We start from the raw sequence: 20,228 nt of genomic DNA on the forward strand, positions 1-20,228 counted from the left end.
TGGTTTAAAATGGCTTCTGCTGTACTGGAAATTTCTAAAATAAATAAATAAATAATGCTATAAATAAATGGGGACAATACATTCCAGTAAGAACCGTTTCCCGGGCATTCGCCAAGTCCGCAAACGTCGATCAGATCGACACAATGTGTAGAGTAATTCGTCAGTCCACACGATGTCTTTCCATTGTTCTAGGGACCAATGGCGACATTCTTTGCACCCACTGTAATCGAAGTGCCGCATTCCGGGTAATATTCATTGGCTTATTTGCTGCAGCTCTGCCACGGAATCGTAGTGCCACCACCTCTTGCCAGATGGTACGATCTATACTCTGTCCCAGCTAACTGTGGAGCAGGGCCTCGCATAGCGGCAGAGAAGGAGGAGGGAAATAGAGTGGTGAAAGCCAGTAAAAGCGGGTAACTCCAGTCGTCCATTACGCAATCCCGTTCCTGTTCATTGGTGGAGCCGTCTCGCGTCACTACTTGCGCAGAGACTTGTTGTCGTTCGCTTGGTCTACAGTGAGCTGGTACAGGGTATATATTGATGAAGGAATTGGGAGCATAAAGGTAGAAACACTAATTTGCCTCAAACATCGCTCAGAAGCTCGCAAGTTGAACGCTCATTCACCCCACATTCCACCGAATGCAGAGCCAAGCAACAAGAACTTTCCACTTGGCTCTGCACAGTCAGCAAGGCAACGGCCCTCGCCAGCGGTGAGTGCACCTCCACTGTAAATTTCCATCTGCATCCAGGGATACCCCAGGTGCACAGTGGAGGTGCAAAGTCCACCAACTTATGACTCAGATCCAATGTATAAAACCGCTGGAGACGGTAAATCGATCTCTCACTTCGCTCCAATATCACCACCAAACTGATCGACGAGAAGAGGACGACGGCCTGCTGAGAGATCGCGACACTGCGAGGCGGCAACAAGCGAGAAGTCCATAAGCAGTCCGGATTAAGCCAGCCGAAGAATCTGCAAGCCATAAAACAAGTCGCCGAATTGCCTGCCGTCTCTTATCGTCATCTTCGATCTCTCCAGCGGGCACCTGTCACCGTCGCCGATGCCAGAAGCCGAGGGCCAGACCTACAGCAAGGGGTGAGTAGCGTTCAACACCACAGGCTCCCAACAATCCTTCATCAGCTCCCTTAAGGGTAGAGGTGGTTAGCCAAGTCAAACTTAAGACCTATCGTATTTATCTGAGCTACGTCCCGGCGTGACTCGATCCCGTACCTTACCCGACGTCACGCTACAATATAGACAATGTCATGTATACAGGGTGTATCATAAGTGATAGCGCAAACTTAAACGGTGAAAAGTACACGATAGTAGAAGCAAAAAGGTCTCAGTAAACATGGGTTGCTTTTTATTAAACTGAATACTGCCGAATATGTAACATACAGTACAGTACAATATTCATTGCCAATAAAAGCAACAGTAATGTCTGGCGAAATGAATCAATTAATTCTGGTATTTTTACTAAGTAGGACTACGGCACGTCACACGTGAAATTGAAATATAATCAGTTAAGAAATTATGTATCAGATTATTCTACGTGAAAACAAAAACATCCTGTGTAACATTTAAATATAAGGAGTGGTTGGAATCACTTAAATTGCAATAAGTAACAAAATTAGTGTATTTGTGCATAATATGCTATCATCAAAGATCGACAGTGTCCATTTCATAAGAGCTATAGTTTACAAAGTTCCGAAATACAGCACTAGAAAAATATTCCTTTATTTCAGTAAATAGTAAGAATGGTAGTGAATTAATAAAAACACTAATAGATAATTTAAATAATAATATGTTATAAATTGTAGAAATTGGACGTGATGATGTATCTGGCCATTGCATTATTGAATTATTAATTTTTAGAGGTATCGTAGAATAAATTGTTTCAAAAAATTTGAAATTTAATGTTACTATCAATGCATTATTCTACATCGTACCTATTTTATCGCTGTAACATTTTATTACACTTAGTGCTGTATTAGGTTATATACTGTGTTCAGCACTTAAAATAAACTATTGTTGTTATTATTATTATTACTACTATTATTAAGCATTCATTCCGTAGGCACTGTCAACACAAAACTCAATCATTCGATTGATTGATTTGCTTTATTTTACTTCCCTTTTCGTGCGACTTTTGGCTAATTTACGAAGACTGGGATGATTGATGACATGAAGAATGGACACTCACAAACGTCAATTCCGAGGCCGGGATTCGAACCTGGGACCCCTGGCGTCGTAGCTCGATGTGCTAACCACTCCGCCACAGCGACTTGCACTCATTTATTCGAATGAAATTATTATCTTCCTGCAAGCTCTACGAAAATGAATAAAGTTCATATTGCACACTAAACGGCATACAAATATTTTTCTTATTCATTATTGTTCTTGTCAACTCTTTTGGAGGAGGGGGATCGGACCCTTTCTAATGAAACCTTTGAACACCGATATAGATTATGGAACATAGTAACATATTTCGTGCTCAAAATGACCTATTAGAAGTAGACGTGGGACGTCAACAAACAGCAACATGCACATTGAAAATGTGGGAAAGATTTTCAGGCTGCAGACAGAGTTGACCGCCAACGGGATTTGCCGGAAGACGAAACATCATCAGCGACAACTATAAAAGAAACAATCGAAGACGGAGATTGGACGAAGGGAGGAAGACGGAAGGGGTGGAAGGACTGGAAGCAAAGATAAATTGAGAAAGCGGATCTGCACTCTCATGGGATCCAATTAAGATTCGAATACCTTCGCAAGCTTATACATCCGACGGCGATTTCTGGAACGAAACTTCGTCGCCTTTAAAATCCATTTCACAAAATCCGTGTTCTTCTTTTCCTCCCCTTCGTACTTCTTCTCCTTCAAAGAAGATATTTTTTGTTCCCTCCGCCTGTTTTAAAGGCGAGAACATTCCAATACGGCTGTTTAGACAGAGCTTATCGAAAATGACAGCAAAAACTCCCCCTTTGCCCCAACTCCGCCTGTGACTGTCTGGTTCTAGGCTCTTTTGGACTAATGTCCTCATCGACTCTAGGCCAGTACTGAAGAGGCTGCTGCCCCTCTTCAGGGATTTTTATCGACTTCCCAGCCTAGATCCACAGTGTTAAGCGAAATCAGGGTCACCTCGAGAAGGATGTGTTCATCGAACACGCACTGCGGTCTTGGCAAGGGAGAGGTTATATGTTCACTTCACCTTCCCCTGGGTCGCCCCTCGACCAATAAAGAGAGTGAAATTAGGAAAAGCTGCGGGAGTAGACGGACTATACCCAGAACTACTAATAAAGATGGGAGGAAAGAAAGTTGTACAATGGTTGTGGAAGATTTGTAATGAAGCATGGAAGAGAATTAAAATACCCAAAGATTGGGAAAGAAACATGATCATACCAATCCACAAAAAGGGTAGCACTGTAAAATGTGAAAACTATAGAGCAATCTGTCTATCTTCAGTAGCTCTAAAAATATACACAAGAATCTTAGAAAGAAGGCTAAGAGATGAAGTAGAGGAGGAGTTAGAAGAAGGACAAACAGCTTTCAGAAGAGGAAGACAAACGCAAGATCACATTTTTACGATACGACAAGCCATAGATAAATTTCTTAGCAGAGAAAAAGAACTGTTTGTAGCCTTTCTGGATTTAAAGGCAGCCTTTGATACAGTACCACGACAGCAACTATGGTCAGCGTTACAGAAAATAGGAGCCTCAGAAAAATTAGTAAGATTGATTGATTGATTGAGTTAAAATTTATGGGTGCGTCGGCACTTAAGGCCATTTCGCACCCTTCTGTGTATACGGGGAAATGTTCCCTTATCTAAAATTCTGACTGAGATTAAAAAAAGGGGGTGTAGATAGCCCCTTGGGAAAAACTAAAAGTGCAAGGTTGTAAAGAGACCTGCACGAGACAAACACGACACATTAAAAAGTCAGAACAAACTAAAAACCTCCTTACAGACGGTGGAAGAGTCCAGCTCTTCGCAAAAAACTAAAAACACGTGATAAAATACTGCTGTCATCACCCAAGAGGGATGACAAACAGCCGGAAAGGTTAAAAGTCTGCCGGAGGTAAGCAAGATCGACACATTCAACGAGAATGTGTCGGATGCTTAAAATAACATTACAAGCACGACACAACGGAGGGTCCAGCCCTTGCAGTAGGTGACCATGCGTGAGACGACTGTGTCCTATACGCATGCGGGTAAGAATAACGTCTTCTCGCCGAGAGGGACGAGACGAGGAACGCCAAGCACCTATGGTGGTCTTAACAGAGTGAAGCTTGTTCCCCGTTTCCATATCCCACTCGGTCTGCCAAGTGTCAAGAAGGCGACAACGGAACACATTTTGCAGGTCGCTAGCTGGCAAAAGGTGGACGAGAACGTCGCCATCTGCATCAGCAGACTTGGCGGCAGCATCAGCTGCTTCGTTCCCCTGGATGCCCACGTGGCTAGGGACCCAACAGAAGTGTACATCTGTGCTGGCAGATAAGGACACAAGCCGTCTGAATATGCGTTGCGCTATCGGATGCCGGAAATACGGCGAATCCAGAGATTGCAAAACGCTGGTCGAATCGCAGCACACAAGGACTTTCTTCAGCCCATTCACGTCTGCAAAGTCCAGTGCCTTTAGAATGGCGTACAACTCTGCCGTAAAGATGGAACAGGCAGGATGTAGCGCGAAACTGGAACTTTGAGAGTGTAGAACGAAGGCGCAACCAACTGATTCGACTGTCTTGGACCCATCCGTGTAAAACACATTAAAATTGGGGTGCTTCGCACGAAGTTCTGAAAACCGTTGCTGGTATACAACCTTTGGTGTTTCTGCCTTTGGAAGGGCAGTCAGGGAAAAATCGATAGAAGGTGCAAGAAACTCCCAGGTAGGGAGAGGCGGAATGAGTGGAGAGACGCCAGGAAGATCACTGTCAACACCAAGTGCTGACAGGATCTCGTCTGCACGAACACCAAATGGTCTAGTGGCACTAGGGTGGAGCCGATACCTTGCCAGCCTACTCTCGTCGGAGATGGTGTCAAATGAAGGATGTGAAGGCATCGAGCGAAGATGGAGGAAGTAGTTCACTACCAGCCGCTGTCTTCGCAGAGACAGCGACGGCTCAGATGCCTCTACCTACAAACTAGCGACTGGACTCGTACGAAACGCACCAGAGCACAAACGTATACCAGCATGGTGGACGGTGTCTAGGATGCGAAGTCTAGATGGGCGGGCAGAAGAATACACAACACATCCATAATCAAGCTTCGACCTGATGAGTGCACGGTACAGTCGAAGCAGTACCGTCCTATCAGCACCCCAAGAAGTATGAGATAAAACGCGTAAAAGGTTGAGAACTCGAAGACCAGAGAACTTTAACTGGCGAAGGTGAGGTAGCCATGTTAATTTCTTATCGAAAATGAGGCCCAGGAAGCGGACCTCATTCACGAAGCACAGGGGAGATTTCCCCATGTACAGGTCAGGATCGAAATGACATGTACGTTGGCGACAAAAGTGAACACACACGGATTTCTCGGATGAGAAGGTGAAGCCTGTTTGGGAGGACCACTCAACCAAACGGTTTATCGTCAGTTGGAGTTGACGAGAAGCTGACGCGAGATTCCGTGAGCGACAAAAGATCGTGAGGTCGTCTACATACAGAAGACCATGTACAGGGGCAACAATGCTTGCCATAACACTGTCACTGCTATGGCAAACAGAGTCACACTTAATACGCTGCCCTGCGGGACACCGTTCTCTTGTTCGTGAAGATCCGAAAAGGAGTTCCCAACACGTACGTGGAAAAAACGATCAGATAAAAAGTTTTTAATAAAGTACGCCATATGGCCACGCACGCCCCAAGAATGGAGCTGCTTTAGGATGCCAAAACGCCACGTTGTGTCATATGCTTTTTGGAGGTCAAAGAAAACTGCAACTAAATGTTTCTTGTTGAGGAATGCATCCTGAATGTGTGTTTCCAGCTGAACCAGATGGTCCAGTGTGGAACGGTTGGAGCGAAAACCACATTGAAAATTACTTATCAAGCAGTTTTCCTCCAAAAACCAGGTGAGACGCTTGTTGATCATGCGTTCCATCAACTTGCACACACAGCTAGTTAAGGCAATAGGCCTGTAACTCGAGGCTGCGGTGCGTTGTTTACCTGGTTTCAGGATGGGAACAATAATAGCTTCTTTCCAGGAAGTGGGGAAAGAGTCCTCCAACCAAAGCCTGTTGAATACCGCCAAAAGGAAATTTCTTGCTCCAATGGGCAGATGACGAAGCATCTCATAGTGGATCTTGTCCACTCCAGGAGCTGTGTTCTTAGAATCTCGAAGTGCCTGATCGAACTCCCGTTCAGTGAATGGAGAGTTGTATGGCTCGGTGTTATGACTTCGAAAAACGAGAGGTCGTCGTTCCTGACGGTCCTTCTCACGGCGGAAACGTGGTTCATAATTTACAGAGCTAGACGCACCAGAAAACTGCGTGGCCAAGATATTAGCTATGTCTCCGGAATCTGTGTACAACGTCCCATCGAGCTCCAGAGCGCTCAGAGGAGTAGATGCACCCCCCTGGATGCGACGTACTTTGGTCCAAACGGCTTTCGACGAAGCCTGCTTCGTCAGGGAAGACACGTATTGGACCCAGCACGCCTTCTTACTGGCTCGAATGAGCTGACGGGCACGGGCACGTTTAATGCGGAACTGCTCGAGGTTTGCGGCAGTGTGGTTCCTATTAAATCGATCGAGAGCATGATTGCGGTCCTTGATGGCTGCACCTATCTCCGCAGTCCACCAGGGGACTGGGCGTCGCCTCGCAGGTCCACTGGGATGTGGAATGGAGGTGCGTGCAGCATCATGCACTCCTGACACAAAGACATCTAAGGCGTCGATTGTGGTAAAGTCCACGCAAGATCGATTTCAAGGTCCACTGCACGCTCGAAGGCTTCCCAGTCGGCCCGACTGAGATTCCAGTGAGGGTGGTGTTCACGTGATTGCTGAAGATGTTCGAAGGTAAGAATGAGAGGGAAGTGATCACTCCCACAGAGATCAGGATGAACGCTCCAAGATGTGGTAGGAGCAAGGCTGGGACTGCAGAAGGACAAGTCCAACGCAGAATATGTGCCAGAGGAAGGACTGAAATATGTGGGAGTTCCAGCATTCAGCAACGTTAAACCTGATGCCTCACGGAATTGATCTACAATTTGACCCCGGGGCTCTGTACGAACGGAGCCCCACAAACGATGGTAGGAATTAAAATCGCCCAAAAGAACTACAGGAGACGGAAGTTGTTCGAATATACAAAGGAGGTCCTCAAGAGAGAATCGCTCCTCCCTTGTGATGTAGACACAGCACACAGATATTGGCTGTGGTAGATGGACCCGGACGGCGACAGCTTGGAGGGGGGTGGTGAGAAAGATTGGTGTAGAGTGGATGGTATCTCGAACACCGATTGCAACACCACCGTGTGCACGACAACCCTCAGGAAGCTTGTCGGTGCGGTAAAGCGTGTATCCGTTTAGAATCACTGATTCATTTGGACGAAAATGTGTCTCTTGGAGACATATGATGGCAGGGTCAAATTCAGATATTAAGATTTGCAGTTCCTCGAGATGTGTACGGAAACCGTTAAGGTTCCATTGGAGACAATAAGCCATAGCTGGAGGTATTGTAGTTACCTTTTAAGGCGTACTCTGTTTCTAGGCCCTGTCACCTTGATAAATTCTTCATCCGCGGCTTCGTCCTGTATCATGTCCTCGGGTAAGGACACAGAAAGCGAAGGGGATGAAGAAGGGGCAGTGGGGGCGGGTGCTTTCAGCGCCCGCCGGGCAGCTTTCAGCTGCGCTTTAAGTTTCAGGGTGGTCGATGCCGCCCTGACTGGAGAGCTACTGGACTTTAGAAAATATTCTTTAGTGTGCACCTGCTTGAACTTCTTCTCTGTGGAGCGAGGAGTGGTTGCTGGTTTCCTCGAAGCAGGACGAGCTACTACGGGAAGCGTTGTTGTTTGAGTTGCAACGTCGCTGGTTTGTACACCCACACTGCGACGGGTCAGAGCAGCTGCAGCAACTGTAGCGAATGGCACAGGTAAAGTGGTGCGTATACTTTCACGGAGACGTTGTTTTGCTTCACCAGCTGAGATTTTCTCTGTGACGACCAACTCTCTGATTCTCTTCTCTTGTTGGAAAGAAGGGCAGTCACGATGCCAGACTGGGTGCTCGCCTTGGCAGTTAATGCATTTGGGACCAGAAGAACAAGGTTCGGTCCCATGCTCAGGCAGACTACACTTACCACAAAGGGCGGTAGTGGCCTTGCAGGAAGGCTGAGTGTGCCCAAAGTGCTGGCATTTGAAACAACGCATCGGGTTAGGGATGTACGGACGGACTTTGAGTCTCAAATATCCAGCCCGTACCCTGTCTGGGAGAGTGGTCGTTTGAAAAGTCAGTATAAGTGAAGCAGTTGGTACTAGTTCTCCGGACTTCCGCGTCTTTATTCGCTGCACTGCGGTGACATGTTGGTCTGAGAGTGCATCAAGAATCTCTTCCTCCTCAGCATTTAACAGATCCCAGTGGCGAATCACACCTCTACTACTGTTAAGTTGACGGTGAGGTTCAACATTAACAGGGAAGTCGCCCAAAGATCTTAACTTTAAAAGGTTGTTGGTCTGGCGATCTGTGCTGGTCTGGATAAGTAGACTCCCGTTTCGCAGCTTCTTTATTTCTGGTACGTCTGAACCAGCGGCGTAGTCTAGCTGTTCCTTGATCAGAAACGGTGACAAGTCCTTTAATGTAGCAGCTCCATGTTTCTTTGTTGTTGCAGATTCATCGTTACTCTCGGTCTTCTGCACAATACTAATCACAAGATAACGTGGCACGTTACTTGTCTTTTCCAATAATTGAAGCGGGCTCGAAGGCCGCGCTCGTTTTGGGGGTTTCCCCCCGTTTGAGTTTTTTTTTGTACCCATATACAAAAAGATTTATTGTGGAGGGTCCATAAATTGTCGCCTCGACATGCCCTCTATGCCGAGGAAGGCCTACCCCCAAAAATGGAGGCTACTCGAGGACCAAACCGAAATCCCCGAGGCCACGTTCGCGACTGCACCTACTCCTGCAGCCAACACTGTCCCATCGGCACGTGAAACTCACACCTTGGGATAGGGTTTTTTTTATCGAGGTTGTCTCCTCTAGCAGGACCCTTAGTTATAGGGAGGTCAAAGATATGGAGATGAATGACGTGATGGAATGGTGAAAACGTGAGATATGGATGTGAAGAATGAGTGAAATGATGAGATGAAAATGACCTCCCTACATAAGTTTCTTAGAGGGAGGTCAAAGATATGGAGATGAATGACGTGATGGAATGGTGAAAAACGTGAGATATGGATATGAAGAATGGGTGAAATGATGAGATGAAATTGACCTCCCTACTAAGCCCCCTCGCCCCGTCAAGGCAGTCCTACATGGAGGGGGAAAAATTAGTAAGAAGAATACAAAGTGTCTACAAGACAACAGTTAAAGGAATAGTGAGAATAGGAGGGGAGAATTCAAAAGAATTTAACATGAACAAAGGCGTTAAACAAGGAGATATCCTCAGCCCCTTACTATTTATAATACTGATGGATCAAATACATAAACAAAGTAGAAGAAGAACACGAAAATGTAAGATTGGAAATAGGAAACTGAAACCAGTTTATGTACAATCACTTCTGTATGCTGATGACATAGCATTAATAACATCCACAAAACTGGAACTACAAAATACAGTAATAGAATGGGCCAGCTCAATACAAGATAGTGAAATGATAGTGAACCCAAAGAAGAGTAAAGTAATGCATATATCAAAGCATGGAAATGAAGAGAGATTGGAAATAAAATGGCAAGGAGAACAGCTAGAACAAGTGAATAGATATGAATATTTGGGAACAATAATATCAGCCGACGGAAAAGTAGAAGAAGAAATAAATAACAGGGTTCAAAAAAACAAATAAAATACAAGGTGTACAACTTTGCTTCCGCCGTTTTTCCCCAAAAATATGACGCTGGAATGAAAAAAAAACATTGCTTACCCAGGCATTATTCAAAGTATTGCCATCGCTGGCCACTACTTTCTCCCATCTTTCGGGCAGCGTACGAATGCCGTGTCTAAAAAATTGTTCATCTTTGGAGGCGATCCACGAATCGATCCACTTTTTGACTTCTTCATAAGATCGGAAGTGTTGGTCAGCCAGTTCATGAGCCATTGATCTAAACAGGTGATAATCAGAGGGAGCGATGTCTGGAGAATAAGGTGGGTGGGGTAGGACGTCCCATCTTAATGTTTCCAAGTACGTTTTCACCACTTTGGCAACGTGGGGTCGTGCGTTGTCATGCTGAATCATACCCATGGCTTTCGGACGTTTTGAAATGGCTTGCTGTGTCACTCCCAATGATCGTGCCAATTCTTCTTGAGTTTGACGCGAGTCTTCACTCAGCAATGTCTCCAATTCTGCATCTTCGAAAACTTTCTGTCTTCCACTACTATGCCGGTCTTCAACGTTAAAGTCACCGTTCTTGAAGCGTTGAAACCACTCACGACAGGTTCTCTCACTTATAGCGTCCTCACCATACGTAGTGGAGAGCATTCGATGAGCCTCAGCCGCAGTTTTCTTCATATTGAAACAAAAAAGTAGAACCTCCCGCAAATGGCGAGAATTTGGCTCGTACACTGGCATTTTCAATCGCGAACAACTTCACGATGCACACACCACTCGACTAATGTTTGAATGGGGTTATCTTGAAAGAGGTCCAAGCTAACTGCGTGACGTCTGCGATCTGCTTCTTTCGACCGCTACTTCCTGTTGTTGCCACCTGTCGGAAAACGGCGGAAGCAAAGTTGAACACCTTGTATATTACCAAATAAGTAATACAATAGTAGGGAAAAAGGAGATACAAGAAAATACTAAATTAAGGATTTACAAAACCATAATTATACCAACAATGCTCTATGGCATAGAAAGCTTAAAGCTCCAGAATAAGCATAAAAGTAGATTAAGAGCAACAGAGATGAAATACCTCAGAAGAGTCGTAGGAAAAACCAGAGGAGATAGAATCAGGAACACTAAAATCAGGGAACAGCTACAAGTAGAATCAATTGAAGAGATAATAGAGAGAAGAACACTGGGCTGGTATGGCCATGTCATGAGAATGGGAGAAGAAAGAAAACCGAAACAAGTAATGGAAGAGAGACCAGAAGGAAGGAGAGGAAGACCTCGCATAGAATGGGAGCAATACCTGTCGGAGATGGTTACTAAAAGAGGAAAGGCACTAATGGAAGTTAAGAGAGTGGCACAAGATAGGAAGAGTTTTAGCAGATGGCTGAAGGACCCCGACGCCTAACAGCACGAAGGGAAAGAAGAAGTAAGTAAGAAAGTAAACTCGCCCGTTTTCATTACGTTAGTCAATTGTTCTTCTCTTCCAATACAGTGCCTGATCGATGAAAGGTTTAGGCCCACTTTAGACGGAAGCATTTTCTTTAACATTTTTCTAGCATAAATGCTATGTAAATGCTTCCAAAAAACTTATAGCAGATAGTTCTTTACACGGAAGCATTTCATGTAACTTTTCGGTTAGCTTTAGCAATTACAATGTATAATATATACAGCACGAAAGGCACGTCGAGTTACACCATCTGTGATGAGTGCACGGTGTTCACAATTGAAACAACTAAAGTATTCTTCCATGTGTATACTGTAAACATTATAAAGTATGTATTTAAGCAGCGCCATTGATTTGTACATAATACCGTTTTGTTGGAAACGTTATTCCTCTCGCTTGAATAGTTATTGGCTTTTAAAAATGTGAAGTGATACATTGTTTGCATCTCACGCGGGCGCCATTATACCTGCACTCGTGACCTAGAGGCAGTAATGTGCCATAGACTATAAGTTTACGTCTACGTGCGTTGTCTACGCGTAATCTACACGAAGATTACATTGACTTATAGTTTACATAGTCTACTGTAGACAATGCAAACATCAGTGAAGAAATAAATCCCAGTGGTCTATGAAAGAGAAAGTATTTTTTTCTTCAACATGTTGTATAATCTGGGTCTATAGCCAACTTAGACCATCTGACGTAATGAGGGGGAAGGTACTACCGGAAGAGAAACAAATCACAGCCATATTGAAAACTGACATTATTTTTTACACTGACAAAAGGGAAGGCTAGTAATATTTTTTTTGTCTTATTACTGCATAGGAAAGTGCATGTGTCATTAAAGCAGATTTTTCCACATGTGAAATGGTAGAAATGGAAGTAAAACAAATCTTGTCATTCTACGGACATCGCATTTTTTTGGGTATGTCGCGACAAGTTTATTTTGCAGTTCAATTAATACCTAGTGAATTGGTTGAACGTAAATAACTACTAAAAACACTTATTTCTGGACAGTAGAACTTCAAGCTCTCTATGTCCACCTGCTGATGCTGGTTGCTGTTTCTAGAACGATGCGCGTGCCTTGCACGGAGAGCGCCGAACGCCATGTTGTCAACGTTGATTACGTAGATTACATAGTTTACATAGTTTACATTGTCTACACGTAGAATGTAGACAATCGTTGTTTACGCGTAGACGCACATCACTGCATAAAGGTCGCTACTGATTGGTTATGCTATGAAAAATTTTACGGAAATAGGACGGATCCTATCCTGGAGAAATGCCATGGAATATGCCATGGCAGCTGAAATGCCATACGATTTTCATTTTACACGGTAGCATTTTGGTCATGACATAAATATTAAGAAAAATGCTTTCGTCTAAACCGGGCCTTAGGCCTACATTCTGACTTGGGTGAAATCTCGAAACACTAAGGGAGCCGTGAAACGAAATATTTGGAAACCACAGCGTTAGTTAATTGTTCATCTGTTCCAATACAGTGCTTGATCGAGCACACATGTAATCTGACGGCTGTAAAGGCACTGTGCGAATTAATGGGATTTTTTTATCCCTTTCAGGGATTTTTTATCACCCTCAAAGAAAATGGAATGCAAAGCATATACTATACCAGCCAAGAGGACACCATTCTGCAACTGGCCAACCTCACCGAGCCGAGACAACAAAAGGCTGTTTTCCACCTAAGTTTTCATTGGATAGTACTGATATAGTGATATTTTACATGTATTAAAGTGTCCACAAGAAACTTGTAGGTGGATTAGATGGACGGAAAGTTTGAACTTGGAAATAGACATTTAGTCAAGTTTTCGGTGTAATTGTGCGTTTTGGCTGTCTTGCAAGTGTTTCTAAATGTTGTGGGTTATCATAAGAATTTATTGACCTGGATTAGAACCAATATTCTAAGGCACATAGAACCGCAAGGCAAAGTTTAGTTTGCTGATTGGTAACTACAAATTAATTTACATACTCAAAACCCTACCTCCCAAAATGAAACCAGAAATACGCCAGTGGGTGGACATTCCCCCCAAAAGCAAGAAAACAATATGTTCAGTGGTGTAAGGGGTGACACTCAAATGTAAATATCTCTTCCACGCAGTAGGGGTGCCCACAGGTTGGATTCATGACGTGCCTGCGTCATGGGAATTCTCTTGGGGTGGGAGGAAATTTATAGTTTAGCTACCAATTCTTTATATCTTCACACAAAAATGGGCGGGACCATTTCGTTTTGACTTACTATTGATTTTTAGTTACAGGTATTATGTACAGTTTTTCTACATACCTGTGGATGATCGCGGCGGTGGGTTTGAAATGAAACACCACCTCTTATGACTTTAGAATCTGTTTGGAAAGAGGGTGGGTCGTGCTGTTCGCATTAATACAAGGTTAGTCAAGTAGATAAACTGTTAAGAATTAGTTCCAGTACACTAACAATGGCAGTATTGTACGTTTTATGTTAGCAAACATGAAAGTGAGCCATGTTTTCCTTTTTTAGTGTTTTAATTTCAACTGCAGTGAAAGGTTTCGAAAGACATGTGCCTTTAGATTGTTGGCATCTCTGTATTATATTGTTCCGCAAATTTTGTCTGACCAAAATAATTTGAGTAAATTAATTCGGCATAAAGGGGGGGGGGAGAATGTTCTTCCTTTTGGGGGGGACCACCCCTGCCACGCAGCCTGAGTGGCATTTTTTGCAGGTTAACTAGGCTCTAGCACCAGGACCCACAGCCAGCATAATCCTCCCTGGGGCTCGCGTTGCATTCACCATTCATCCACATGTTCGTTCATTGATTCCTGGCCATCCTGTAATTACAAGACCAGAACGGGCCTCCCAGATGGCGCAGTGGTAGCGTCCTCGCCTTGTAATCAAGGGGTCCCGGGTTCGATACCCGGTGGAGGCACAAGTGGTTCGGATTCCACTTTAAACTGTAGGTCCAGTCCCGATTAGCCTTACTGTGCATAAAGTGGACTTAAAACACCAACTCAAACCAAACAAGACCAGAACGTTCCACACATGCGTTAGCTTACTTTAAATAATGCTTTGGAAAACTACAAGGACATCGTTTCCCAGAAACGAAAGGTAACGCCAATTTACACTGAAAACGAATATTGCCGACAATGTCCGAATCGACTCACCTGCGTGGAGAAACCTTCGACGAAAATCCGCATCGAAATGAGACTAAGCGAAATGTTCAATTAAGCGCAAACGATTTTCTTCTTTCTGTACGGAATTCTCTCGAGTACCCGAGCAATCTAGTGCCGTGCGTCGTAGCTCGTCGAAAGACGCAGACAAAACGATAGAGATCAGGTGGTTGGTGGAGCTGCGAAATGATTTACTGCCGTGTTTGGAGTTCCTCTGGAGAATTCTTAACAGGCAACTGCTTGCAGAAAGGAGTGCTTTCTCGAATATAGCTTCGAATTGCGGTGACAGTATAAATTCGTATATTGTTTTCCTCGTCTTCATTCCCCACCTCCCGTTTCCAGTAGTGGTGGGAAATAAGCAACGTACTGTAGCGCCAACACACAGAGTCATTAAAAAAGAATTCCCTGGTTTCGGGAATTATAGTGGGGAGTTTTTGGAACATATCGTTATATTGGTGTCCGATGTCCACCAGTGGCGAATTCTCCGTGAGATCTTGTTTACTGCAAGTAAACCAGCTTTTTTCAAATGTTTATATACAGCTTTAATATATGGACAACAAAAGTTTTTAAACAACTTGTTCTAAACGTTTAAAACACACGGCTTTGTTTTTTCACAAATGTTTAAAAAGTTTAAAACAAAATGTTTTAAACATGTTTTTCTCAGACTTGTTTAAAACACATTTTGACACTTGATGTTTGATTGTTTGTGGTTATTAGTGAGTTTTGTAACTTTGCCTTTTCATTCAATCCGTGTCATTTTGTTTATTGTGAATAGAAATTTGTTCAGTGACTGAAAATGTACATCGATTAACAAATAAACATATCATGATGAATAGGTAATCGTGGGCCACGTTTAAAACACCTGACTATGTTTTTTGACAAGTGTTTAAAACATTTTAAAATTGAATAGTGGATGAAACAGTTTTGTTCCTCACTTAACACACTGCACATAGTTGTTAATGTCAATATTTAGTTGCATTCACGATAAAACATATTTAAAAAAGATAGTAGTTACCACGTGGTCTGAGTGGGGTCTGGCAACTGTGAATTAATTGACGAGTTCTCGAACAACTAACATGCGAGATTTAAGACTAACATAAACATATATTTTAGGAAGTTAGGCAAGCGTTTACTTTATAATAAGAACACAGTCCATCCTTGGATGATTAAGAGATTCCTTTTAATCCTTGTTCTTAGAAAATAAGTCTTCTTGGCATTATGTTTTAAACGTTTTATTCGTTTAAAACATGTTTTTTTTCGGTTCCTGTTTAAAACACTGTTTAAAACATTTAAAAGATGTTTAAAACAAAAATGCTCGGTTTGTTTTGTTTCTTTTATAAAAACACAAATTTTGCTAACCCTGACGACGCCAGAGGTCCCAGCCTGGACATAGGTGTTATTTGTGATTGTCTCATTAATTTCATCATATCATCACTCATCCTCATCTTCGCAATTAGCCAAAAAGTGGCATAAAAGCGAAGTAAAGTAAATCAATTCTAATAAAAAATATGGCCTCCCCGATGGCGTAGTGGTAACGTCGTCACTTTGTAATCAAGGTGTCCCGGGTTCGATATCCGGTGGAGGCAAAAGTTGTTCGGATCCCACTTTAAACTGTAGGTCCAGTCCCGATTATCCTTCCTGTGCATAAAGTGGACTTAAAACCAAAAATCAAATAGAAAAATTTAAAACAAGCTTCTAAACCAGAATTTAAGTAAATTATTAGACACCACTGATCGTTGTCCAATGCACCCTTCTCCCAGATTGTACGTGTGGGGGGCGAGGGAACCGAAGAGGAAGTGGGCGAGTGGCTATTTAGTCAGATCTACCGTTGGCGGGAGAAAACTGCTCGATCCTTTCTGCCTTCCCTTGGCAGAAGCAGTGTTGCTACATGAAGGGAAATTTCCCTTGCTGTAGGGGAATCCAGGTCCGACTTTAGGTAAAAAGTTCATTAGAATAATTTGAGTAACGGTAATGGTCTATTTTAGCCATGCAAAATGTGTACATTGTTCAACAATCAATATCTTAGCATCTGCTAGACCCACAAAGGTAAAATTTGGTGGATAGAAAAGACTACCAACTATGACCGACTCAACACGACTTGTCTGTACATTCGGGTTTTCAATTATATAGGGGCTATCCACGAGTAAACAAAAACATATCGAACGGCACAATCGATTGTGGAACTGTAGCACAACAACTTCCGGTTCACGGCGGCCGGGTAATTCAAGCGCGTACTTGTGGCCTTTCTTCTCGTTTTGTATACTGGATGAAATGGATCATATAAAAGCACTTGACGACGAGGAGAATAAGAGATATCAGGACAAAGTAATGGCCTTTCCATATCAATTGGATGAGCAAATAGGAAGTAATACGGCATTATTCCAGGATGATATCCATTTGCTGATCGTCGTTGCATTTGGCGATATTTGTAGCCTACATATTTAATAGGAAGTATTTTTTCCTACAGAGCGAGAGCACTTAAAGCATGTAAATCTTTGGATGCATACATTTGTGTTTTAAGTGAAAAAATGCGAGATGTACGGACATATAAAAAACGGAAAAAGGAGCATTTTTCTTCTTTCTTCAGTCAGGGCGAGTCAGAGGGATGCGGTAATGCACACTTGCTGGTTTCGTTCCCGTTTGAACACAGAAATACAAAACGCTCATTGTTATTTTAAGTCAATTTTCTGCTATTTGTGTTAAACATGACGATGAAGATAAATAATAAACTGGAAAAATTACTAATGGGACAAACACAATGACACAACATTGCCTGGCCATGGTGTTCAAACCTAGGACCTCTTCTCTATCAATGTTGAAAAGATTTCCATTGCAAAAGACGAAAATTAATAATAGTACCCGCACTTAATTTTCTGGTTACAAAAAAATATTTCGTCTGGCTGCACAAAAATTTATTTCCTCTGGTTACACATACAAAAAAAATCTGGTTACACAAATATTTAGTACAGCTCGTGTGTACTTCAAGAACGTAACGTGTAACCTATCTGACTATGACCGAGCATCTTTTGAAAGGAAAAGTAATATTTTTGCTCATATCACTAAAACAGAGAGAAAATCGAGATTTGAATGATTTCTCGTCTACCTTTAATGAAGTGCAAGGGGTGCGGGACGCAAAATTTTTGGTTGGGAAGGAAACAGGACGGGGTATTTTTAAAGTTCTGACGTTCAGAACGGGAAAAATAATGTTATTTCCGGACTAAATTGGGAGATTATTGGAGCGGAAAATAATCAACATTACCCGATACTAAAAAAATGTTAATTATACACACAATTTCACCTTTGGGTGATGATTTATTTTGCATTTCTGGAATAAAAACTGCTAATTTCAATAAACTTCGGACATTTAGTATAAAAAAAATATGTAGGGAATAAACTACTTTTAAACTCTATAATTTTTCTTCCGAAGTCTGGATAGGAACAGGATTTTTTTTTCAGGTTCCGACTTTGTGGGTTCCTGCACATCCGTTGTCATTACTGCGGAGTCTACTCCTGCTAATGGGCTTCCAATTATCACGCCTGACATCTTCAATGCAATAATTTTGGCGCCTAGATCTCGAGGAAATGGATGAAGAGAGATCCGTGAAAGGTTATTTAACCCTGATCGTAGTTTACATCCTCCATGTACACACCCATTCGTTCCTTTCATACATGACACAATCTGAGCTCCCTTTAGCGGCATGCTGTGAGCCTACGAACCGGAAGTTGTTGTGCTACAAGTATGGCGTCCGCGCGAAGGCACTTCCTTCCGGTGGATAGCCCCTATAGAACGGAATCCGGTGTCGCAGCTACAGATTTTTACTTCCAGGGAGAGAATAGAATTTTACCCCCCCCCGCCTTGCCTTTGCCCTGCTTGGGGCAAAGTTTAATAGCTATATTTTTTGTTTACTCTCCTTTTAAAAAATATTCGCCAGCAAACAAGAACTTCTCGAACTTCTCGAACTGCTCGAACTTCAGAACAGCACGGGTTTATCCAAAATTTTCCATCTGGAGGTGTGTAACTTGTACTTTTTTCGGGGAGGGGTTAAGGTTAACTTTAGAGCCAAAATAACCACAAATTGAACCTTTGTAAAGACAATTATGGGGTGTGTTATTTATGTGTGTGGATAAATCACTGACTCTCATCATTGGAAACAATACTAAAATTATAACTCATATTATAATTGTTCCTTTTCACAGCTATGTGCAACTCTTGGCACGACTGGAGCTTGTGCTTTTGATAATTTAGAAGAACTAGGACTTATATGTAAGTACAATTTTGCTTAACTTTATTTTATTATCAATCCATCCAATAAATATTTGAGAGCGATACATGGATTATATTTCTACTTTGCTTCAAGTGTATGAAAATATGTATATACCAACAAGCAAATACAAATATGCACAGAAAATAAAATTATCAAATTTAATTTTTTCACTTCAAAGATATCAACTTATACAAATGTAGGTTATAGACGTCTGATACAACGAATCCTTTACTGTATCAGCTACAAACGATGTGTTAAAATGTATCAAGAATATTTTTTGTACTTGAATTAAACTTTACTGTATTTTCTTTTTGCACTGAAGCGTATTGTTGCATATATTAATTCCAAAGCATTTTTAATCTATCATTCTTTATATCAGTCTTGTGAATTCATTTGCTAAAGATCTGAAAACATTTATTTATTTATAGAAACAATGATAATACTCAATTTTTCATTGGAAATTGACGATAAAATATCCTTATCTGCAGTATTTCCTTTTTTTAAATTTCCCCTTTTCAATGCTTTTCTGTCGTCCTTTCTTCTCTTCCCAGATTTACCCAATAGTACAGCGCCTAGAATAACGTAGTGTGGAAAACGGCATGGTTCTGCGCACTCTGGCTGGTTCCACTCGAAAATGATCCGCTAGAGGCGCTGGTGTTGACCCCGGTGCTTGGTGTTCGACTTCTTATAATGGAAGTAAATGGGGTTTTTGCTGCAACGTCTGATTCTTTTCCTTGTAACATTTCTTTGTATCAGAAAATTGTTATGATATTTGGTACAGTAGTCACGAAAATATTAAAGAACATTCTGAACCGTCGATTATGACATGTCCTTGAGTTTTTTATTATCAATACGGAAGAAAACATAGGTATGGATTGTAACACGTAACATGACAATTGCTGCGAGAATTAGTATTGTGTATGCATTATCCTGAAAGGTTCATTAATATTGTCATTGTCACAAATATTATTTTTATGGAAATTCACACACACAATACTCGTTTATTTTTCAAAGAATGTTTTACATCCACTCGCGTGTTGTCCAACTTACCGCCAAAAAACTCGCAAGCGTGAAATATGACACTTTTCGTTTCCCGCTTACTGGAAAAATGTAAACAAAGCGTTGGTTGAGTTATATTTTCACCATGTCTGGAAACTGTCGCCACTGTTTTGTGCCTGGTTGTTTTAGTGGATATCGTTCAAGTAAAGAAAAGGGTATTTGTATATTTAGTGTTCCCAAACAAAAAGATAAATTAGCCGAGTGGAATCGTGCAATTCCCAGAGCTGACAAGGAACTCTATGACACAGCTGGTATTTGTGAATTGCATTTCGACGAACAATACATTATCAGAGATTATGCACAGTCCTTAACACCAATGTTCTACTTACCAATCGACACGAATG

General features: G+C 42.2%; 1 protein-coding gene across 1 annotated transcript in view; it reads left to right on the forward strand.

Annotated features, from left to right (window-relative positions):
* LOC146004155 (histidine decarboxylase-like) overlaps positions 1-20,228 on the forward strand; it is a 155,622-nt gene that overhangs the window by 99,347 nt on the left and 36,047 nt on the right. The window contains exon 7 of the mRNA XM_083142821.1: positions 18,758-18,837. Within this exon, the coding sequence (XP_082998947.1) occupies positions 18,758-18,837 (80 nt within the window). The remainder of the gene's footprint in view (positions 1-18,757; positions 18,838-20,228) is intronic.

The sequence above is a fragment of the Lepisma saccharinum genome, chromosome 21 (genome assembly GCF_977018435.1).
Source record: "Lepisma saccharinum chromosome 21, izLepSacc3.1, whole genome shotgun sequence".
In the NCBI taxonomy this organism is placed as follows: Eukaryota; Metazoa; Arthropoda; class Insecta; order Zygentoma; family Lepismatidae; genus Lepisma; species Lepisma saccharinum.